The sequence below is a fragment of the Heterodontus francisci genome, chromosome 17, assembly GCF_036365525.1.
Source record: "Heterodontus francisci isolate sHetFra1 chromosome 17, sHetFra1.hap1, whole genome shotgun sequence".
Classification (NCBI taxonomy): domain Eukaryota; kingdom Metazoa; phylum Chordata; class Chondrichthyes; order Heterodontiformes; family Heterodontidae; genus Heterodontus; species Heterodontus francisci.
The window spans coordinates 1,617,844-1,643,256 of NC_090387.1; the positions used below are offsets into that span (position 1 = coordinate 1,617,844).

Here is a 25,413-nt window from a genome sequence, read left to right on the forward strand (position 1 = left end):
ACAGCAGGATATAGATCGGTTGCAGACTTGGGCGGAGAAATGGCAGATGGAGTTTAATCCAGACAAACGTGAGGTAATACATTTTGGAAGGTCTAATGCAGGTGGGAAGTATACAGTAAATGGCAGAACCCTTAGGAGTATTGACAGGCAGAGAGATCTGGGCGTACAGATTCACAGGTCACTGAAAGTGGCAACGCAGGTGGATAAGGTAGTCAAGAAGGCATACGGCATGCTTGCCTTCATCGGTCGGGGCATAGAGTATAAAAATTGGCAAGTCATGCTGCAGCTGTACAGAACTTTAGTTCGGCCACACTTAGAATATTGCGTGCAATTCTGGTCGCCACACTACCAGAAGGACGTGGAGGCTTTGGAGAGGGTACAGAAGAGGTTTATCAGGATGTTGCCTGGTCTGGAGGACATTAGCTATGAGGAGAGGTTGGATAAACTCAGATTGTTTTCACTGGAACGACGGAGGTGAAGGGGTGACATGATAGAGGTTTACAAAGTTATGAGCGGCATGGACAGAGTGGATAGTCAGAAGCTTTTTCCCAGGGTGGAAGAGTCAGTTACTAGGGGACATAGGTTTAAGGTGCGAGGGGCAAAGTTTAGAGGGGATGTGCGAGGCAAGTTCTTTACACAGAGGGTGGTGAGTGCCTGGAACTTGCTGCCAGGGGAGGTGGTGGAAGCAGGTACGATAGCGACGTTTAAGAGGCATCTTGACAAATACATGAATAGGATGGGAATAGAGGGATACGGTCCCCAGAAGTGCAGAAGGTTTTAGTTTAGGCAGGCATCAAGATCGGCGCAGGCTTGGAGGGCCGAATGGCCTGTTCCTGTGCTGTACTGTTCTTTGTTCTTGTTCTTGGTCCCGCATGGGAGATTGGTTAAGAAGGTAATCCAGGGCAATTTGGCAAATTGGATCCAAAATTGGCTTAGTGGCAGGAGGCAAATGGAATTTAATCCTGAGAAGTGTGAGGTGATGCATTTTGGGAGGACTAACAAAGCAAGGGATGGTAGGATCCTGGGAAGTGCAGAAGGTCAGAGGGACCTTGGTGTACTTGTCCATAGATCACTGAAGGCAGCGGCACAGGTAGATAAGGTGGTTAGGAAGGCATATGGGATACTTGCCTTTATTAGCCGAGGCATAGAATATAAGAGCGGGGAGGTTATGATGGAGCTGTATAAAATGATAGTTAGGCCACAGTTGGAGTACTGTGTACAGTTCTGATCACCACACTATAGGAAGGATGTGATTGCACTGGAGAGGGTGCAGAGGAGATTCACCAGGATGTTGCCTGGGCTGGAGCATTTCAGCTATGAAGAGAGACTGAAAAGGCTAGGGTTATTTTCCTTAGAGCAGATAAGGCTGAGGGGGGACATGATTGAGGTATACAAAATTATGAGGAGCATAGATAGGGTAGATAGGAAGAAACATTTTCCCTTCGTGGAGTTGTCAATACCCAGGGGGCATAGATTTAAGGTAAGGGGCAGGAGGTTTAGAGGGGATTTGAGGAAAAAATATTTCACCCAGAGGGTGGTTGGAATTTGGAACACTGCCTGAAGGGGTGGTAGAGGCAGGAACCCTCACAACATTCAAGAAGTATTTAGATGAGCACTTGAAACGCCATAGCATACAAGGCTATGGGCCAAGTGCTGGAAAATGGGATTAGAATAGATAGGTGCTTGATGGTTGGAACAGACAAGATAGGTTGAAGGGCCTGTTTCTCTGCTCTATAACTCTCTACACTCACTTTAGTTTTTGTATCTGGTTTTGCAGCTGCTGTTAAAGCTACAGCCTGGTCTGCTGTACTCTCAGTCAGAGCTCTTTTCTCTGCGTTAGCTTTGTACGCCATCAAGTCCTATGGGTTTACCTCGTAATTTCCAGCATTCTGAACGAAGATGTCCCGCCTTGTGGCACTGATAACACTTCGGCTTGCGGACCTCACTTCTATCCTCAGCACCTTCCTTTCTGGGCTGAGGAGGAGATCCCGGGGCGTTCCCAGCTGTCCCTTCCTGTCCCTGGCTACTTGCCTTCCTTTCACCCTGCAACCTTCTATCCTTCTTGAGTTTGAGGGGGTGACGGACAAAGGGTTTGGGCTTATAAATAAGCTCATAATCATCAGCGATTTCCACTGCCTATCTGGCTGTTGAAACCTTCCGGTTCTCTGCATGGGTTCTTACTAATAGAGGGAGTGAATTTTTTAATTTTTCCAGGAGAATTAGTTCCCTAAGGTTCGCATACGTGGCCTCGACCTTTAGTGGCCGCATCCAACGATCTAAATTAATGTGCTTTACCCTCTCAAATTCTATGTAGGTCTGCCCAGGCTGTCTCTGAGGTTCCGAAATTTCTGCCTGTACGCTTCAGGGACCAACTTATAAGCAGCGAGAATAGGCTTTTTTGCCATCCCATAATCTGCAGACTCCTCAGAAAGCACGGCATAAACTTCATGAGCTCTGCCCATCAACCTGCTTTGTGTAAGCAGTGTCCAGCTTTCCTTTGGCCATTTCATCTGGTCAGTTATCTTTTCAAAAGAAATGAAAAATGCATCTCCGTCCCTTTCCTCAAACTTTGGGAGGGCTTGCACAAATATAAACAGCTCTCCACTGGGTCCTGGGCTGGAGTCAGATCTTTCCTCACTAGAACTTCCACTGGAGTAAGACTACCCCTTTGTCTTCGTTCCATCCTTTTTAATTCAAATTCCCTTCCTTCTCTTTCACTTTCTCTTTGAAATTCTAGTTCAAGTTTCTTCGTTGCCAATTCTCTTTCCTGCTTTTCCCTTTCAAGTTCAAGCTGCTTCATCTGCAACTGAATTTTAGCTAATTCAACTGCGCTACCATCTGGTTTGCCTTTTGCTTCTTCCAATTGCAAATGCTGTACTATTTCTTCAATTATATCTGCTTTCTTAGCTCCTGGTATTAACTCTACCTCCCAATTTTGCTGCCAATGTTATTAGCTTCACCTTGGTTAAGTTTCTCAAATCACTCAGGGATAAGTCCTCCTTCTCCTGAAAGGTCGTAGCAACTGACAAATCCAATCCAGTAATGTAAACTTTACTCTAATGCACAAGAAATCTGTTTTTTGTTTTACTTTTCCTGTTTTCAATTATTATTACCCCACTTACAATTACATGTTGTCGGCGTTGGGTTATCCTGGACCAGCCCCCAGTTAGATGTTACGACCGAGGTGGGAGGAGTGCACTGTCTTTTCTAGCTCCACTTTTCACAACATATATTTAAATGTTTACCCAGTTACCGATGCAGCTAATTGTATACTCTACTCTTTATCCTAGAATAAAATACACCAACCAGGTTTCTGTAATAAACAACAAAATGATCAGTTTATTGTAAAACAAGACTTAACCGGAAATGAAGCAAAGCATTAACGCACAGATTGAAATATGAAAGTTCCCTTTTTACCTTAGCACCTTTATTCTGGCATCCCAAATACGCGTAGACAGTTGTCATTGGGATCTTTCTAGAACAGTTCTTTTCAGACGACATTGAAGATTAACTGGCAGGCTTTCCAGGAGGAATGTAGGATCAATTTCTCTATTTCTCACCCTCACTTCTAAGAGCTTCTCAAAGAGATGGAAAAGCTGCCAGGCTTTTCAAAAGCTGGAAAAGGCTGAGCTGGGGTTTTTTCACAGAGATGGATGATTTTTTAAAACTCCTTTCAAAACACTGTCCACACCCCAACTCACTGACAAAAGCGAAACCAAAATCAATATCCCAAGAGTAAGCCTCCTAACATCCATAAATCTTGACCTGTCACTTCTCCGTAAACATCCTCCCCAGCTCAAAAAGCCCCACTGGGTGCTTATCTGAAGACAGGTGACTTCCAGTAAGAGTTGTTTACAAACCAAGTCCAAAAGACCTTCTGATAACCTCTTTTTAAAAAAAACACGAAGTCCAGCATCTATGGAATCCCTTTCAGTTTTAAAACCCAAGTCCTCAAAAAAAATTAACAAAAAATGGAAGCACTTTGGTAACAAATGATACTTATAATCATAGAACAAAGCAGAGAAGGAGGCCTTTTGACCCATCGTGCCTGTGTCAGCTCTTCGAAAGTGCTATTCAGTTAGTTCCACTCCCTCTCTGCTCTTTCCCCATAGCCCTGCAGACTTTGCCCCTTCAAGTATTTATCTAATTCCCTTCTGAATGTTACTCATACAGTCATAGAGAGATACAGCACTGAAACAGGCCCTTCGGCCCACCGAGTCTGTGCCGACCAACAACCACCGATTTATACTAATCCTACATTAATCCCATATTCCCTACCACATCCCCACCATTCTCCTACAACCCACCTACACTAGGGGCAATTTATAATGGTCAATTTACCCATCAACCTGCAAGTCTTTGGCTGCTATTTGCCCTTTGGTTACTATTTAAACTGCTTCCAGCACCCTTTCAGGCAGTGCATTCCAGATCATAACAATTTATTGTGTTAAATAAACACTTATCTGCACTCTGGTTCTTTTGCCAATTATCTTAAATCTGTGTCCTCTGGTTACCAATTCTTTTGCCACTGGAGAAAGTTACTCCCTATCTACTCTTTCAAAATCGCTCAAAGTTTTGAATTCCTCTGTTCAATCTCACCTTAACCTTCACTGCTCTAAGGAGGCCATCCAGCTTTTCTAGTCTCCCCTTGGAAATGAAGTCCCTCATCCCTGGTACTTATTTATTTTATTTATTTAAAGATACAGCACTGAAACTGGTCCTTCGGCCCACTGAGTCTGGGCCGACCAACAACCACCCATTTTATACTAATCCTACATTAATCCCATATTCCCTACCACCTACCTACACTAGGGGCAATTTACAATGGCCAATTTACCTATCAACCTGCAAGTCTTTGGCTGTGGGAGGAAACCGGAGCACCCGGCGGAAACCCATGCGGTCACAGGGAGAATTTGCAAACTCTGCACAGGCAATACCCGGAACTGAACCTGGGTCACTGGAGCTGTGAGGCTGCGGTGCTAACCACTGCGCCACAACGGTAAATCTCCTCTGCACCTTCTCCAAGGCCTTCAGTGCAGTGCCCAGAATTGGACACAATACTCTAGTTGAGACCAAACCAGTGATTTATAAAAGTTCAGCATATCTTCCTTGTTTTTGAACTCTATGCCTTTATTTATATAGCCAAGGATCCCATATACATTTTTAAAACAGCTTTATCAACTTGTCCTGCTACATTTCAAGATTTGTGTACGTGAACCCCCAAATCTCCCTGTTCCTGCATCCCTTTTAAAATTATACCATTTCGTTTAAATTGTCTCTTCTCGTGCTTCCTTTCAAAATATATCATTTGTCTGCACCAAAATTCATCTGCCAGGTCTGCTTCCAAAATGCATCATTAATCCCTGCCTGATTCCAGAATTGCCAACACTGAAATAAAGACTTGCATTTCTATAGCACCTTTCACAACCTCAGAATGTCCCAAAACACTTTACAGGTAATGAAGCACTTTTTGAAGTGTGGTCAACGTTGTAATGTAGGGAATGCCAGCACTGGCCAGGACACCTCCCAATCGTTCCAGACCTTACCTCCAATGCTCAGACTCTAAAACAACTCTCTGCAATCTCCTATACAGTCAGACACCCTTCACGCAGCAGGACCTTCAGAACATGCTGCTACACCTATATCCTGGGACTCGACTAACAATGGTTCCAGACTCTAGGAGCCGAGAAGTAGTTCTGGGCATTCCCTGCCAATAACGATAAAACCCAGCAGCCAGTCCATTGTTGCCAAACCCCACCATCCACCTTCCATTGCTCCCAGATCCCTTGACTCCCCCAACCATTGCTCCCAGTATTCCTATATCCTGCAAATTTTGCGTGTCAGCTGTGATTCAGCTGGTGGCACGCTAGCCTCGGAATCAGAAGGTAGTGGGTTCAAGTCGCACTCTAGGAGTTGAACACAACTATCAAGGCTGACATTCACAGTGCAGTATTGAGGTTCCATCTCTCGGATGAGCATTAAACCGAGACTCCATCTGCCCTCTCAAGTGGATGTAAAGGATCTCACTGTATTATTTGGAAGAAGAGCAGGGGAGTTCTCCCCAGTATCCTGGACAATATTTATCCCACAACCAACATCACAAAAAACATATAACCTCGTCATTATTACATGACTTTTTGTGGGAGTTTGCTGTGAGCAAACTGGCTGCTGCATTTCCTACATTACAACATTTCATTGGCTGTAAACTGCTTTGGGTCGTCCAATGGTTGTGAAAGGTGTGATATAAATGCAAGTCTTTCTTTCTTTTATAACCTTCTCCCCAATGATCTCACACCCACAGCCAGCTCCACTCTCCACCACATTAACACTGCTATTCCAGCACTTGTGAAACCAGTTCCTACAACTCTCAGTGAGACAACACTCCTCAATGCCCCAAAACCCCAATCCCTTTCCCAGTGATCTCTGAAGCTAACATCTCCAGTGTTCACAGAACAGTGGGACAACCACTCCATATTGCAGCACTCCAAGGCTCTGGAGCTCCTCTCAACTTAATAGGCCGACAAGATAAAAATTACCAAATTCTAAGTTAAAAATATGAATTGTTTTATTTCAATTATAATTTGAAGAGCAGAACGAGTCATTCCAAAACATCGGGTACGATCAGGGAAGCCGGGGAACAGAAGTTCCACAACACAATTAGCAAGAACGCCTCAGCTGGGGCTTCACTGCTTCAGACTGAAGATGGAACACTGATTATTCACATCACTTTATGGAAAACAAACATCAAATTGGCTCAGTTGGTATGAATCAGAAGGCTGTGGGTTCAAACCTCGCTCCAGGACATGAGCACATAACTAGGCTGGCATTTAAGTACAGTGATGAGAGTGTGACGCATTACTGGAGAGACAGTACTGAGGGAGTGCTGCACTGTCGGAGGGTCAGTACTGAGGGAGTGCTGCACTGTCGGAGGGTCAGCACTGAGGCAGTGCTGCACTGTCGGAGGGTCAGCACTGAGGCAGTGCTGCACTGTCGGAGGGTCAGCACTGAGGCAGTGCTGCACTGTCGGAGGGTCAGCACTGAGGCAGTGCTGCACTGTCGGAGGGTCAGCACTGAGGCAGTGCTGCACTGTCGGAAGGTCAGCACTGAGGCAGTGCTGCACTGTCGGAGGGTCAGCACTGAGGCAGTGCTGCACTGTCGGAGGGTCAGCACTGAGGCAGTGCTGCACTGTCGGAGGGTCAGCACTGAGGCAGTGCTGCACTGTCGGAGGGTCAGCACTGAGGCAGTGCTGCACTGTCGGAGGGTCAGCACTGAGGCAGTGCTGCACTGTCGGAGGGTCTGTACTGAGGGAGTGCTGCACTGTCGGAGGGTCAGTACTGAGGGAGTGCTGCACTGTCGGAGGGTCAGCACTGAGGCAGTGCTGCACTGTCGGAGGGTCAGCACTGAGGCAGTGCTGCACTGTCGGAGGGTCAGCACTGAGGCAGTGCTGCACTGTCGGAGGGTCAGCACTGAGGCAGTGCTGCACTGTCGGAGGGTCAGCACTGAGGCAGTGCTGCACTGTCGGAGGGTCACCACTGAGGCAGTGCTGCACTGTCGGAGGGTCAGCACTGAGGCAGTGCTGCACTGTCGGAGGGTCAGCACTGAGGGAGTGCTGCACTGTCGGAGGGTCAGCACTGAGGGAGTGCTGCACTGTCGGAGGGTCAGCACTGAGGCATTGCTACACTGTCGGAGGGTCAGCACTGAGGCAGTGCTGCACTGTCGGAGGGTCAGCACTGAAGCAGTGCGGCACTGTCGGAGGGTCAGCACTGAGGCAGTGCTGCACTGTCGGAGGGTCAGCACTGAGGCAGTGCTGCACTGTCGGAGGGTCAGCACTGAGGGAGTGCCGCACTGTCGGAGGGTCAGCACTGAGGGAGTGCCGCACTGTCGGAGGGTCAGCACTGAGGGAGTGCCGCACTGTCGGAGGGTCAGCACTGAGGGAGTGCCGCACTGTCGGAGGGTCAGCACTGAGGGAGTGCCGCACTGTCGGAGGGTCAGCACTGAGGGAGTACCGCACTGTCGGAGGGTCAGCACTGAGGGTGCTGCACTGTCGGAGGGTCAGTACTGAGATAGTGCTGCACTGTCGGAGGGTCAGAACTGAGGGAGTGCCGCACTGTCGGAGGGTCAGCACTGAGGGAGTGCTGCACTGTCGGAGGGTCAGCACTGAGGGAGTGCTGCACTGTCGGAGGGTCAGTACTGAGGGAACACTGCACTGTCGGAGGGTCAGTACTGAGGGAACACTGCACTGTCGGAGGGTCAGTACTGAGGGAGTGCTGCACTGTCGGAGGGTCAGTACTGAGGGAGTGCTGCACTGTCGGAGGGTCAGCACTGAGGGAGTGCTACACTGTCGGAGGGTCAGCACTGAGGTGTTGCTGCACTGTCGGAGGGTCAGCACTGAGGGATTGCTGCACTGTCGGTCAGTACTGAGGGAGCACTGCACTGTCGGAGGGGCAATACTGAGGGAGTGCTGCACTGTCTAAGGGTCAGTACTGAGGGAATGCTGTCCTGTCGGAGGGTCAGTACTGAGGGAGTGCTGCACTGTCAGATGGTCAGTACTGAGGGAGTGCTGCACTGTCAGAGGGTCAGTACTGAGGGAGTGCTGCACTGTCAGAGGGTCAGTACTGAGGGAGTGCTGCACTGTCAGTGGGTCAGTACTGAGAAAGCGCTGTCCTGTCGGAGGGTCAGTACTGAGGGAATGCTGCACTGTCGGAGGGTCAGTACTGAGGGAGTGCTGCACTGTCGGAGGTTCAGTATTGAAGGAGTGCTGCACTGTCGGAGGGGCAGTACTGAGGGAGTGCTGCACTGTCGGAGGGGCAGTACTGAGGGAGTGCTGCACTGTCGGAGGGGCAGTACTGAGGGAGTGCTGCACTGTTGGAGGGTCAGTACTGAGGGAGTGATGCACTGTCGGGAGAGTCAGTAATGAGGGAGTGCTGCACTGTCGGAGGTTCAGTATTGAAGGAGTGCTGCACTGTCAGAGGGTCACTACTGAGGGAGTGCTGCACTGTCGGAGGGGCAGTACTGAGGGAGTGCTGCACTGTCGGAGGGGCAGTACTGAGGGAGTGCTGCACTGTCGGAGGGGCAGTACTGAGGGAGTGCTGCACTGTCGGAGGGGCAGTACTGAGGGAGTGCGGCACTGTCGGAGGGTCAGTACTGAGGCAGTGCTGCACTGTCGGAGGGTCAGCACTGAGGCAGTGCTGCACTGTCGGAGGGTCAGCACTGAGGCAGTGCTGCACTGTCGGAGGGTCAGCACTGAGGCAGTGCTGCACTGTCGGAGGGTCAGCACTGAGGCAGTGCTGCACTGTCGGAGGGTCAGCACTGAGGCAGTGCTGCACTGTCGGAGGGTCAGCACTGAGGCAGTGCTGCACTGTCGGAGGGTCAGCACTGAGGGAGTGCCGCACTGTCGGAGGGTCAGCACTGAGGGAGTGCTGCACTGTCGGAGGGTCAGCACTGAGGGTGCTGCACTGTCGGAGGGTCAGTGCTGAGATAGTGCTGCACTGTCGGAGGGTCAGTACTGAGGGAGTGCTGCACTGTCGGAGGGTCAGCACTGAGGGAGTGCTGCACTGTCGGAGGGTCAGCACTGAGGGAACACTGCACTGTCAGAGGGTCAGTACTGAGGGAACACTGCACTGTCGGAGGGGCAGTACTGAGGGAGTGCTACACTGTCGGAGGGTCAGTACTGAGGGAGTGCTGCACTGTCGGAGGGTCAGTACTGAGGGAGTGCTGCACTGTCGGAGGGTCAGCACTGAGGGAGTGCTACACTGTCGGAGGGTCAGCACTGAGGTAGTGCTGCACTGTCGGAGGGTCAGCACTGAGGGATTGCTGCACTGTCGGAGGGTCAGTACTGAGGGAGCACTGCACTGTCGGAGGGGCAATACTGAGGGAGTGCTGCACTGTCTAAGGGTCAGTACTGAGGGAGTGCTGTCCTGTCGGAGGGTCAGTACTGAGGGACTGCTGCACTGTCAGAGGGTCAGTACTGAGGGAGTGCTGCACTGTCAGAGGGTCAGTACTGAGGGAGTGCTGCACTGTCAGTGGGTCAGTACTGAGGGAGCGCTGTCCTGTCGGAGGGTCAGTACTGAGGGAATGCTGCACTGTCGGAGGGTCAGTACTGAGGGAGTGCTGCACTGTCGGAGGTGCAGTATTGAAGGAGTGCTGCACTGTCGGAGGGGCAGTACTGAGGGAGTGCTGCACTGTCGGAGGGGCAGTACTGAGGGAGTGCTGCACTGTCGGAGGGGCAGTACTGAGGGAGTGCTGCACTGTCGGAGGGGCAGTACTGAGGGAGTGCTGCACTGTCGGGAGAGTCAGCACTGAGGGAGTGCTGCACTGTCGGAGGTTCAGTATTGAAGGAGTGCTGCACTGTCAGAGGGTCACTACTGAGGGAGTGCTGCACTGTCGGAGGGGCAGTACTGAGGGAGTGCTGCACTGTCGGAGGGGCAGTACTGAGGGAGTGCTGCACTGTTGGAGGGTCAGTATTGAGGGAGTGCTGCACTGTCGGAGGGTCAGTACTGAGGGAGTGCTGCACTGTCGGAGGTTCAGTATTGAAGGAGTGCTGCACTGTCGGAGGGGCAGTACTGAGGGAGTGCTGCACTGTCGGAGGGGCAGTACTGAGGGAGTGCTGCACTGTCGAAGGGTCAGCACTGAGGGAGCACTGCACTGTCGGAGGTTCAGTATTGAAGGAGTGCTGCACTGTCAGAGGGTCACTACTGAGGGAGTGCTGCACTGTCGGAGGGTGAGTACGGAGGGAGTGCTGCACTGTCGGAGGGGCAGTACTGAGGGAGTGCTGCACTGTCGGAGGATGAGTACTGAGGGAGTGCTGCACTGTCGGTTTGTCAGTACTGAGGGAGCGCTGCACTGTCGGAGGGTCAGCACTGAGGGAGCGCTGCACTGTCGTAGGGTCAGCACTGAGGGAGCGCTGCACTGTCGTAGGGTCAGTACTGAGGGAGTGCTGCACTGTCGGAAGGTCAGCACTGAGCGAGCGCTGCACTGTCGGAGGGTTAGCACTGAGGGAGCACTGCACTGTCGGAGGGTCAGTACTGAGGGAGTGCTGCACTGTCTGAGGGTCAGTACTGAGGGAGTGCTGCACTGTCTGAGGGTCAGTACTGAGGGAGTGCCGCACTGTCGGGAAGGTCAGTACTGAGGAGGCGCTGCACTGTCGGAGGGTCAGTACTGAGGGAGTGCTACACTGTCGGAGGGGCAGTACTGAGGGAGTGCTGCACTGTCGGAGGGTCAGTACTGATGGAGTGCTACACTGTCGGAGGGGCAGTACTGATGGAGCGCTGCAGTGTCGGAGGGTCAGCAGTGAGGGAGTGCTGCACTGTCAGAGGGTCAGTACTGAGGGAATGCTGCACTGTCAGAGGGTCAGTACTGAGGGAGTGCTGCACTGTCAGAGGGTCAGTACTGAGGGAATGCTGCACTGTCAGAGGGTCAGTACTGAGGGAGTGCTGCACTGTTGGAGGGTCAGCAGTGAGGGATTGCTGCACTGTCAGAGGGTCAGTACTGAGGGAATGCCGCACTGTCGGGAGAGTCAGTACTGAGGAGGCGCTGCACTGTCGGAGGGTCAGTACTGAGGGAGTGCTGCACTGTCGGAGGGTCAGTACTGATGGAGTGCTGCACTGTCGGAGGGTCAGTACTGATGGAGTGCTGCACTGTCGGAGGGTCAGTACTGGTGGAGTGCTGCACTGTCTGAGGGTCAGTACTGAGGGAGTGCTGCACTGTCAGAGGGTCAGTACTGAGGGAGTGCTGTCCTGTCGGAGGGTCAGTACTGAGGGAGTGCTGCACTGTCTGAGGGTCAGTACTGAGGGAGTGCTGCACTGTCAGAGGGTCAGTACTGAGGGAGTGCTGTCCTGTCGGAGGGGCAGTAATGCGGGAGTGCTACACTGTCGAAGGGTCAGTACTGAGGGAGTGCTGCACTGTCGGAGAGTCAGTACTGAGGGAGTGCTGCACTGTTGGGAGAGTCAGTACTGAGGAGGCGCTGCACTGTCGGAGGGTCAGTACTGAGGGAGTGCTGCACTGTCGGGACGGTCAGTACTGAGGGAGTGCTGCACTGTCGGAGGGTCAGTACTGAGGGAGTGCTGCACTGTCGGAGGGTCAGTACTGAGGGAGTGCTGCACTGTCAGTGGGTCAGTACTGAGGGAGTGCTGCACTGTCGGAGGGTCAGTACTGAGGGAGTGCCTCACTGTAGGAGGGTCAGTACTGAGGGAGTGCCGCATGTCGGAGGGGCAGTACTGAGGGAGTGCCGCACTGTCGGAGGGGCAGTACTGAGGGAGTGCTGCACTGTCGGGAGGGTCAGTACTGAGGGAGTGCTGCACTGTCGGGAGGGTCAGTACTGAGGGAGTGCTGCACTGTCGGAGGGTCAGTACTGAGGGAGTGCTGCACTGTCGGAGGGTCAGCAGTGAGGGAGTGCTGCACTGTCAGAGGGTCAGTACTGAGGGAGTGCCGCACTGTCGGGAGAGTCAGTACTGAGGAGGCGCTGCACTGTCGGAGGGTCAGTACTGACAGAGTGCTGCACTGTCGGGAGGGTCAGTACTGATGGAGTGCTGCACTGTCTGAGGGTCAGTACTGAGGGAGTGCTGTCCTGTCGGAGGGGCAGTACTGAGGGAGTGCTGCACTGTCTGAGGGTCAGTACTGAGGGAGTGCTGCACTGTCGGAGGGTCAGTACTGAGGGAGTGCCGCACTGTCGGAGGGTCAGTACTGAGGGAGTGCCGCACTGTCGGAGGGGCAGTACTGAGGGAGTGCTGCACTGTCGGAGGGTCAGTACTGAGGGAGTGCCGCACTGTCGGAGGGTCAGTACTGAGGGAGTGCTGCACTGTCGGGAGGGTCAGTACTGAGGGAGTGCTGCACTGTCGGGAGGGTCAGTACTGAGGGAGTGCTGCACTACAGAAGGAGGTCTGCGCCTCAGAAAGACGTCAAAACCAGGCCCCACCTGCAGATTTCATTGGTTCATTTACAGATTCAAGAAGCCATGATACTATTCAAAGAGGAGCAGTGAGTTTTCCCGGTGTCCTTGTCAACATTTTTCCCTCACCTCACACCATTAAAAACAAATTAACTTGTCATTCATCAGATTGATTTTTGTGGGAAAAGGCAAGTCCTTTTAAAATACATGACTTCGAGTTTGCAGTATACAGTGCATGAAGCAATCAATCACAGGGACTGAGTCAAAGACTTTCATTCAATGTCAAGTTCAGGGACTGATCACAAACAGCAAAACTTCACCTTTGCAGAAAATGCTGAAATTATCTCGGTCCCAGGTCCCAATTATTCTGTAGCATATATTCTGTAAATCTGTATTTAATTATAGAGCAATTACAAGGGAAAACAATACTCTGCAATGAGGTCATACAAGCCGACTGCGGTACCCTGAAGCTAAAACTTAGCGTTAGCTATTTTTCCCTTCTGAAGTATCTGTCAAACACTTCAGGGTCCAAGAGGAAGCTGCTGCAAAGCAATTTGCGTCCTTCACTGACACAGTCTCACCAGAGAAACGGCCAAGAAAAGCCTGCTCACTGCTTCCACATCAGAAACAGACTACCAAAGCCTCTCAGCCCACAGACACCTGCAATGTCATCACACATCATCCGAGATTGCAATCTCTCTCTTCCCTTTCCTGCCAATCACCCCACTGGTTTTAAGTAACGCGCCAAGACCCTGATACAGCTTCATTGCTCAATGTCCGTTCATTGATCCAGCTGTGTTGCCAACCAGCGCCATCAAGAGCTCAGCTACAGAGAGCAATCAATCAACAGTCTTCAACAGATGGAGGAGCCACATGCTCTCATGCTGCTCTATCCTTCGACATGAGTAATTCCAGTCATAAGCCACCACTGCAGTGCTTTGGCAGAGCGCGCCCCATGCATTACAATCAGTTCATGTACCAGGACTGATGCCGAACTCATTCTCAGCCATTAACAGTGACTGAGGCACCAGATCACTCTGCTATTAATCATCAGTGAGAAAACAGGGCAACCCACACAAAACACAGCAAACAAAGAAACAAATCTGTTATAATTTCTGTTATTCTCTCCAATATAATTACAGCCAGTCACGGAAACAAGGACTGCTGGCTGAGGTAGAAATGCCAAAATAGTTTCTGAGGCAGTTAAACTTCTCGATTGTTAGCTGGGATGACAGACTGAAGCTCAAATCAGATCATCTCCCTGAACTTGGGACAGTAACATAGAAAGTCATCAAGAAACCATCAAAACATCCCATTCTACATTCAACAACAGCAGATACATACACAAACATCACTCCATATACTGTACAATATCCAGAGATACAGACAGGACCCTCACTCCATATACTGTCCAATATCCAGAGACACAGACTGGACCCTCACTCCATATACTGTCCAATATCCAGAGACACAGACAGGACCCTCACTCCATATACTGTACAATATCCAGAGATACAGACAGGACCCTCACTCCATATACTGGACAATATCCAGAGATACAGACAGGACCCTCACTCCATATACTGTACAATACCCAGAGATACAGACTGGACCCTCACTCCATTCTTTTGGGCCTCCTTATCTCGAGAGACAATGGATACGCGCCTGGAGGTGGTCAGTGGTTTGTGAAGCAGCGCCTGGAGTGGCTATAAAGGCCAATTCTGGAGTGACAGGCTCTTCCACAGGTGCTGCAGAGAAATTTGTTTGTTGGGGCTGTTGCACAGTTGGCTCTCCCCTTGCGCCTCTGTCTTTTTTCCTGCCAACTACTAAGTCTCTTCGACTCGCCACAATTTAGCCCTGTCTTTATGGCTGCCCGCCAGCTCTGGCGAATGCTGGCAACTGACTCCCACGACTTGTGATCAATGTCACACGATTTCATGTCGCGTTTGCAGACGTCTTTATAACGGAGACATGGACGGCCGGTGGGTCTGATACCAGTGGCGAGCTCGCTGTACAATATGTCTTTGGGGATCCTGCCATCTTCCATGCGGCTCACATGGCCAAGCCATCTCAAGCGCCGCTGACTCAGTAGTGTGTATAAGCTGGGGGTGTTGGCCGCTTCAAGGACTTCTGTGTTGGAGATATAGTCCTGCCACCTGATGCCAAGTATTCTCCGAAGGCAGCGAAGATGGAATGAATTGAGACGTCACTCTTGGCTGGCATACGTTGTCCAGGCCTCGCTGCCGTAGAGCAAGGTACTGAGGACAAAGGCCTGATACACTCGGACTTTTGTGTTCCGTGTCAGTGCGCCATTTTCCCACACTCTATTGGCCAGTCTGGACATAGCAGTGGAAGCCTTACCCATGCGCTTGTTGATTTCTGCATCTAGAGACAGGTTACTGGTGATAGTTGAGCCTAGGTAGGTGAACTCTTGAACCACTTCCAGAGCGTGGTCGCCAATATTGATGGATGGAGCATTTCTGACATCCTGCCCCATGATGTTTGTTTTCTTGAGGCTGATGGTTAGGCCAAATTCATTGCAGGCAGACGCAAACCTGTCGATGAGACTCTGCAGGCATTCTTCAGTGTGAGATGTTAAAGCAGCATCGTCAGCAAAGAGGAGTTCTCTGATGAGGACTTTCCGTACTTTGGACTTCGCTCTTAGACGGGCAAGGTTGAACAACCTGCCCCCTGATCTTGTGTGGAGGAAAATTCCTTCTTCAGAGGATTTGAACGCATGTGAAAGCAGCAGGGAGAAGAAAATCCCAAAAAGTGTGGGTGCGAGAACACAGCCCTGTTTCACACCACTCAGGATAGGAAAGGGCTCTGATGAGGAGCCACCATGTTGAATTGTGCCTTTCATATTGTCATGGAATGAGGTGATGATACTTAGTAGCTTTGGTGGACATCCGATCTTTTCTAGTAGTCTGAAGAGACCACGTCTGCTGACGAGGTCAAAGGCTTTGGTGAGATCTATGAAAGCAATGTAGAGGGGCATCTGTTGTTCACGGCATTTCTCCTGTATCTGACGAAGGGAGAACAGCATGTCAATAGTCGATCTCTCTGCACGAAAGCCACACTGTGCCTCAGGGTAGACGCGCTCGGCCAGCTTCTGGAGCCTGTTCAGAGCGACTCGAGCAAAGACTTTCCCCACTATGCTGAGCAGGGAGATTCCACGGTAGTTGTTGCAGTCACCGCGGTCACCTTTGTTTTTATAGAGGGTGATGATGTTGGCATCGCGCATGTCCTGGGGTACTGCTCCCTCGTCCCAGCACAGGCATAGCAGTTCATGTAGTGCTGAGAGTATAGCAGGCTTGGCACTCTTGATTATTTCAGGGGTAATGCTGTCCTTCCCAGGGGCTTTTCCGCTGGCTAGGGAATCAATGGCATCACTGAGTTCCGATTTGGTTGGCTGTATGTCCAGCTCATCCATGACTGGTAGAGGCTGGGCTGCATTGAGGGCAGTCTCAGTGACAGCATTCTCCCTGGAGTACAGTTCTAGGTAGTGCTCAACCCAGCGGTCCATCTGTTTGCGTTGGTCAGTGATTATGTCCCCCGATTTAGATTTGAGGGGGGTGATCTTCTTGATGGTTGGCCCAAGAGCTCTCTTCATGCCATCATACATTCCTCTGATGTTTCCGGTGTCTGAGGCCAGCTGAATATGACTGCATAGGTGTTGCCAGTAGTCGTTTGCGCAACGCCTAGCTGTTCTTTGTGCAGTACTTCTGGCTGCTTTAAGTGCTGCGGATGTTAAATCGCTGGGGGCTTTCTTGTAGTTCAAAAGTGCAATGCGCTTAGCGGCTATGACAGGTTCCAGCTCTTCATTATGAGATTGAAACCAGTCTGCATTTCTCTTCGCACTTTTGCCGTAGGTGGTCAAAGCTGACTCATAGATGGCGTCTCTGATGTGGGCCCACTTGGTCTCAGCATCCCCTGTGGGAGTGTTTTGAAGGGCTGTTACAAGTGAATTTAGAAATTTTTGTAACAGCTGTGGGTGAGAAATTCTGCTCGTGTTGATGCGCGGGCGGCCCTTCTGCTTGGAATGATGCAACTTCTTTGGTCTGAGTCTAACCTTGCTGCACACCAGGGAGTGGTCGGTGTCGCAGTCCGCACTGTGGAAGCTGCGTGTGATTTGAACACTGTTTAAGGCGGCTCGCCTTGTGACAATGAGGTCTAGCTGGTGCCAACGACGTGATCTTGGGTGCCTCCATGAAACCTGGTGACAGGGTTTAGTGTGAAAGAACGAGTTGGTGATGCAGAGGTTATGATAGGTACACAACTCAAGCAGTCTCTGCCCGTTCTCATTCATCCTTCCAACGCCATAGCGCCCAAGGCAGGAGGGCCATGAGACTGTACAATACTGTACAATATCCAGAGATACAGACAGGACCCTCACTCCATATACTGTACAATATCCAGAGATACAGACAGGACCCTCACTCCATATACTGTCCAATATCCAGAGATACAGACAGGACCCTCACTCCATATACTGTACAATATCCAGAGATACAGACAGGACCCTCACTCCATATACTGGACAATATCCAGAGATACAGACAGGACCCTCACTCCATATACTGTACAATATCCAGAGATACAGACAGGACCCTCACTCCATATACTGTACAATACCCAGAGATACAGACTGGACCCTCACACCATATACTGTACAATACCCAGAGATACAGACTGGACCCTCACTCCATATACTGCACAATATCCAGAGATACAGACAGGACCCTCACTCCATATACTGTACAATATCCAGAGATACAGACAGGACCCTCACTCCACATACTGTACAATATCCAGAGATACAGACAGGACCCTCACTCCACATACTGTACAATATCCAGAGATACAGACAGGACCCTCACTCCATATACTGGACAATATCCAGAGATACAGACAGGACCCTCACTCCATATACTGTACAATATCCAGAGATACAGACAGGACCCTCACTCCATATATTGTACAATATCCAGAGATACAGACAGGAATCTCACTCCATATACTGTACAATATCCAGAGATACAGACAGGACACTCACTCCATATACTGTACAATATCCAGAGATACAGACAGGACCCTCACTCCATATACTGTACAATACCCAGAGATACAGACTGGACCCTCACTCCATATACTGTACAATATCCAGAGATACAGACTGGACCCTCACTCCATATACTGTACAATATCCAGAGATACAGACAGGACCCTCACTCCATATACTGTACAATATCCAGAGATACAGACTGGACCCTCACTCCATATATTGTACAAAATCCAGAGATACAGACAGGACCCTCACTCCATATACTGTACAATATCCAGAGATACAGACAGGAATCTCACTCCATATACTGTACAATATCCAGAGATACAGACAGGACCCTCACTCCATATACTGTACAATATCCAGAGATACAGACTGGACCCTCACTCCATATACTGTACAATATCCAGAGATACAGACAGGAATCTCACTCCATATACTGTACAATATCCAGTGATACAGACAGGACCCTCACTCCATTTACTGTACAATATCCAGAGATACAGACAGGAATCTCACTCCATATACTGTACAATATCCAGAGATACAGACAGGACCCTCACTCCATATACTGTACAATATCCAGAGATACAGACTGGACCCTCACTCCATATACTGTACAATATCCAGAGATACAGACAGGAATCTCACTCCATATACTGTACAATATCCAGAGATACAGACAGGAATCTCACTCCATATACTGTACAATACCCAGAGATACAGACAGGACCCTCACTCCATATACTGTACAATATCCAGAGATACAGACTGGACCCTCACTCCATATACTGTACAATATCCAGAGATACAGACTGGACCCTCACTCCATATACTGCACAATATCCAGAGATACAGACTGGACCCTCACTCCATATACTGTACAATATCCAAAGATACAGACTGGACCCTCACTCCATATACTGTACAATACCCAGAGATACAGACAGGACCCTCACTCCATATACTGTACAATATCCAGAGATACAGACTGGACCCTCACTCCATATACTGTACAATATCCAGAGATACAGACTGGACCCTCACTCCATATATTGTACAATATCCAGAGATACAGACTGGACCCTCACTCCATATACTGTACAATACCCAGAGATACAGACAGGACCCTCACTCCATATACTGTGCAATATCCAGAGATACAGACTGGACCCTCACTCCATATACTGTACAATATCCAGAGATACAGACAGGAATCTCACTCCATATACTGTACAATATCCAGAGATACAGACTGGACCCTCACTCCATATACTGTACAATACCCAGAGATACAGACTGGACCCTCACTCCATATACTGTACAATATCCAAAGATACAGACAGGACACTCACTCCATATACTGTACAATATCCAGAGATACAGACTGGACCCTCACTCCATGTACTGTACAATATCCAGAGATACAGACAGGACCCTCACTCCATATACTGTACAATATCCAGAGATACAGACAGGAATCTCACTCCATATACTGTACAATATCCACAGATACAGACAGGACCCTCACTCCATATACTGTACAATATCCAGAGATACAGACTGGACCCTCACTCCATATACTGTACAATATCCAGAGATACAGACAGGACCCTCACTCCATATACTGTACAATATCCAGAGATACAGACAGGAATCACTCCATATACTGTACAATATCCAGAGATACAGACAGGACCCTCACTCCATATACTGTACAATATCCAGAAATACAGACTGGACCCTCACTCCATATACTGTACAATATCCAGAGATACAGACAGGACCCTCACTCCGTATACTGTACAATATACAGAGATACAGACAGGACCCTCACTCCATATACTGTACAATATCCAGAGATACAGACTGGACTCTCACTCCATATACTGTGCAATATCCAGAAATACAGACAGGACCCTCACTCCGTATACTGTACAATATCCAGAGATACAGACTGGACCCTCACTCCATATACTGTACAATATCCAGAAATACAGACTGGACCCTCACTCCATATACTGTACAATATCCAGAGATACAGACTGGACCCTCACTCCATATACTGTACAATATCCAGAGATGCAGACAGGACCCTCACTCCGTATACTGTACAATATCCAGAGATACAGACAGGACCCTCACTCCATATACTGTACAATATCCAGAGATACAGACTGGACTCTCACTCCATATACTGTACAATATCCAGAGATACAGACAGGAATCTCACTCCATATACTGTACAATATCCAGAGATACAGACAGGACCCTCACTCCATATACTGTACAATATCCAGAGATACAGACTGGACCCTCACTCCATATACTGTACAATATCCAGAGATACAGACAGGACCCTCACTCCATATACTGTACAATATCCAGAGATACAGACAGGAATCACTCCATATACTGTACAATATCCAGAGATACAGACAGGACCCTCACTCCATATACTGTACAATATCCAGAAATACAGACTGGACCCTCACTCCATATACTGTACAATATCCAGAGATACAGACAGGACCCTCACTCCATATACTGTACAATATCCAGAGATACAGACTGGACCCTCACTCCATTTACTGTACAATATCCAGAAATACAGACTGGACCCTCACTCCATTTACTGTACAATATCCAGAGATACAGACTGGACCCTCACTCCATATACTGTACAATATCCAGAAATACAGACTGGACCCTCACTCCATATACTGTACAATATCCAGAGATACAGACTGGACCCTCACTCCATGTACTGTACAATATCCAGAGATACAGACTGGACCCTCACTCCATATACTGTACAATATCCAGAGATACAGACTGGACCCTCACTCCATATACTGTACAATATCCAGAGATACAGACTGGACCCTCACTCCATATACTGTACAATATCCAGAGATACAGACTGGACCCTCACTCCATATACTGTACAATATCCAGAGATACAGACTGGACCCTCACTCCATATACTGTACAATATCCAGAAATACAGACTGGACCCTCACTCCATATACTGTACAATATCCAGAGATACAGACTGGACCCTCACTCCATATACTGTACAATATCCAGAAATACAGACTGGACCCTCACTCCATATACTGTACAATATCCAGAGATACAGACTGGACCCTCACTCCATGTACTGTACAATATCCAGAGATACAGACTGGACCCTCACTCCATATACTGTACAATATCCAGAGATACAGACTGGACCCTCACTCCATATACTGTACAATATCCAGAGATACAGACTGGACCCTCACTCCATATACTGTACAATATCCAGAGATACAGACTGGACCCTCACTCCATATACTGTACAATATCCAGAGATACAGACTGGACCCTCACTCCATATACTGTACAATATCCAGAGATACAGACAGGACCCTCACTCCATATACTGTACAATATCCAGAGATACAGACATGACCCTCACTCCATATACTGTACAATATCCAGAGATACAGACTGGACCCTCACTCCATATACTGTACAATATCCAGAGATACAGACAGGACCCTCACTCCATATACTGTACAATATCCAGAGATACAGACATGACCCTCACTCCATATACTGTACAATATCCAGAGATACAGACTGGACCCTCACTCCATATACTGTACAATATCCAGAAATACAGACTGGACCCTCACTCCATATACTGTACAATATCCAGAGATACAGACAGGACCCTCACTCCGTATACTGTACAATATCCAGAGATACAGACAGGACCCTCACTCCATATACTGTACAATATCCAGAGATACAGACTGGACTCTCACTCCATATACTGTGCAATATCCAGAAATACAGACAGGACCCTCACTCCGTATACTGTACAATATCCAGAGATACAGACAGGACCCTCACTCCATATACTGTACAATATCCAGAGATACAGACTGGACCCTCACTCCATATACTGTACAATATCCAGAAATACAGACTGGACCCTCACTCCATATACTGTACAATATCCAGAGATACAGACAGGACCCTCACTCCGTATACTGTACAATATCCAGAGATACAGACAGGACCCTCACTCCGTATACTGTACAATATCCAGAGATACAGACAGGACCCTCACTCCATATACTGTACAATATCCAGAGATACAGACTGGACCCTCACTCCATATACTGTACAATATCCAGAAATACAGACTGGACCCTCACTCCATATACTGTACAATATCCAGAGATACAGACTGGACTCTCACTCCATATACTGTGCAATATCCAGAAATACAGACAGGACCCTCACTCCGTATACTGTACAATATCCAGAGATACAGACTGGACCCTCACTCCATATACTGTACAATATCCAGAAATACAGACTGGACCCTCACTCCATATACTGTACAATATCCAGAGATACAGACAGGACCCTCACTCCGTATACTGTACAATATCCAGAGATACAGACAGGACCCTCACTCCATATACTGTACAATATCCAGAGATACAGACTGGACTCTCACTCCATATACTGTGCAATATCCAGAAATACAGACAGGACCCTCACTCCGTATACTGTACAATATCCAGAGATACAGACAGGACCCTCACTCCATATACTGTGCAATATCCAGAGATACAGACTGGACCCTCACTCCATATACTGTACAATATCCAGAAATACAGACTGGACCCTCACTCCATATACTGTACAATATCCAGAGATACAGACAGGACCCTCACTCCGTATACTGTACAATATCCAGAGATACAGACAGGACCCTCACTCCGTATACTGTACAATATCCAGAGATACAGACAGGACCCTCACTCCATATACTGTACAATATCCAGAGATACAGACTGGACCCTCACTCCATATACTGTACAATATCCAGAAATACAGACTGGACCCTCACTCCATATACTGTACAATATCCAGAGATACAGACTGGACCCTCACTCCATATACTGTACAATATCCAGAAATACAGACTGGACCCTCACTCCATATACTGTACAATATCCAGAGATGCAGACAGGACCCTCACTCCGTATACTGTACAATATCCAGAGATACAGACAGGACCCTCACTCCATATACTGTACAATATCCAGAGATACAGACTGGACTCTCACTCCATATACTGTACAATATCCAGAGATACAGACAGGAATCTCACTCCATATACTGTACAATATCCAGAGATACAGACAGGACCCTCACTCCATATACTGTACAATATCCAGAGATACAGACTGGACCCTCACTCCATATACTGTACAATATCCAGAGATACAGACAGGAATCACTCCATATACTGTACAATATCCAGAGATACAGACAGGACCCTCACTCCATATACTGTACAATATCCAGAGATACAGACAGGAATCACTCCATTTACTGTACAATATCCAGAGATACAGACAGGACCCTCACTCCATATACTGTACAATATCCAGAGATACAGACTGGACCCTCACTCCATATACTGTACAATATCCAGAGATACAGACAGGAATCACTCCATATACTGTACAATATCCAGAGATACAGACAGGACCCTCACTCCATATACTGTACAATATCCAGAGATACAGACAGGAATCACTCCATATACTGTACAATATCCAGAGATACAGACAGGACCCTCACTCCATATACTGTACAATATCCAGAGATACAGACTGGACCCTCACTCCATATACTGTACAATATCCAGAGATACAGACTGGACCCTCACTCCATATACTGTACAATATCCAGAAATACAGACTGGACCCTCACTCCATATACTGTACAATATCCAGAGATACAGACTGGACCCTCACTCCATATACTGTACAATATCCAGAGATACAGACTGGACCCTCACTCCATATACTGTACAATATCCAGAAATACAGACTGGACCCTCACTCCATATACTGTACAATATCCAGAGATACAGACAGGACTCTCACTCCATATACTGTACAATATCCAGAGATACAGACTGGACCCTCACTCCATATACTGTACAATATCCAGTGATACAGACAGGAATCTCACTCCATATACTGTACAATATCCAGTGATACAGACAGGAATCTCACTCCACATACTGTACAATATCCAGAAATACAGACTGGACCCTCACTCCATATACTGTACAATATCCAGAGATACAGACTGGACCCTCACTCCATATACTGTACAATATCCAGAGATACAGACCGGAATCTCACTCCATATACTGTACAATATCCAGAAATACAGACTGGACCCTCACTCCATGTACTGTACAATATCCAGAGATACAGACAGGACCCTCACTCCATATACTGTACAATATCCAAAGATACAGACTGGACCCTCACTCCATATATTGTACAATATCCAGAGATACAGACTGGACCCTCACTCCATATACTGTACAATATCCAGAAATACAGACTGGAATCTCACTCCATATACTGTACAATATCCAGTGATACAGACAGGACCCTCACTCCATATACTGTACAATATCCAGAGATACAGACTGGACCCTCACTCCATTTACTGTACAATATCCAGAGATACAGACTGGACCCTCACTCCATTTACTGTACAATATCCAGAGATACAGACAGGACCCTCACTCCATATATTGTACAATATCCAGAGATACAGACAGGACCCTCACTCCATATACTGTACAATATCCAGAGATACAGACAGGACCCTCACTCCATATACTGTACAATATCCAGAGATACAGACTGGACGTTCACTCCATATATTGTACAATATCCAGAGATACAGACTGGACCCTCACTCCATATACTGTACAATATCCAGAGATACAGACTGGACCCTCACTCCATATACTGTACAATATCCAGAGATACAGACAGGACCCTCACTCCATATACTGTACAATATCCAGAGATACAGACTGGACCCTCACTCCATATACTGTACAATATCCAGAGATACAGACAGGACCCTCACTCCATATACTGTACAATATCCAGAGATACAGACTGGACCCTCACTCCATATACTGTACAATATCCAGAGATACAGACAGGACCCTCACTCCATATACTGTACAATATCCAGAGATACAGACTGGACCCTCACTCCATTTACTGCACAATATCCAGAGATACAGACAGGACCCTCACTCCATATACTGTACAATATCCAGAGATACAGACTGGACCCTCACTCCATATACTGTCCAATATCCAGAGATACAGACTGGACCTCACTCCATATACTGTACAATATCCAGAGATACAGACAGGAATCTCACTCCATATACTGTACAATATCCAGAGATACAGACTGGACCCTCACTCCATTTACTGCACAATATCCAGAGATACAGACAGGACCCTCACTCCATATACTGTACAATATCCAGAGATACAGACTGGACCCTCACTCCATATACTGTCCAATATCCAGAGATACAGACTGGACCTCACTCCAT

General features: G+C 48.3%; 1 protein-coding gene across 4 annotated transcripts in view; it reads right to left on the bottom strand.

Annotated features, from left to right (window-relative positions):
* acsf3 (acyl-CoA synthetase family member 3) overlaps positions 1-25,413 on the bottom strand; it is a 197,530-nt gene that overhangs the window by 163,622 nt on the left and 8,495 nt on the right. The window contains exon 1 of one of the 4 annotated variants that reach the window (XM_068048962.1): positions 3,418-3,470. The exons of the other annotated variants lie outside the window; for them this stretch is intronic. Coding sequence (XP_067905063.1) covers positions 3,418-3,465 — 48 coding nt within the window. The 5' untranslated portion in view covers positions 3,466-3,470. Of the gene's footprint in view, positions 1-3,417; positions 3,471-25,413 lie in introns of those variants that run through there. 4 annotated transcript variants of the gene reach the window in all.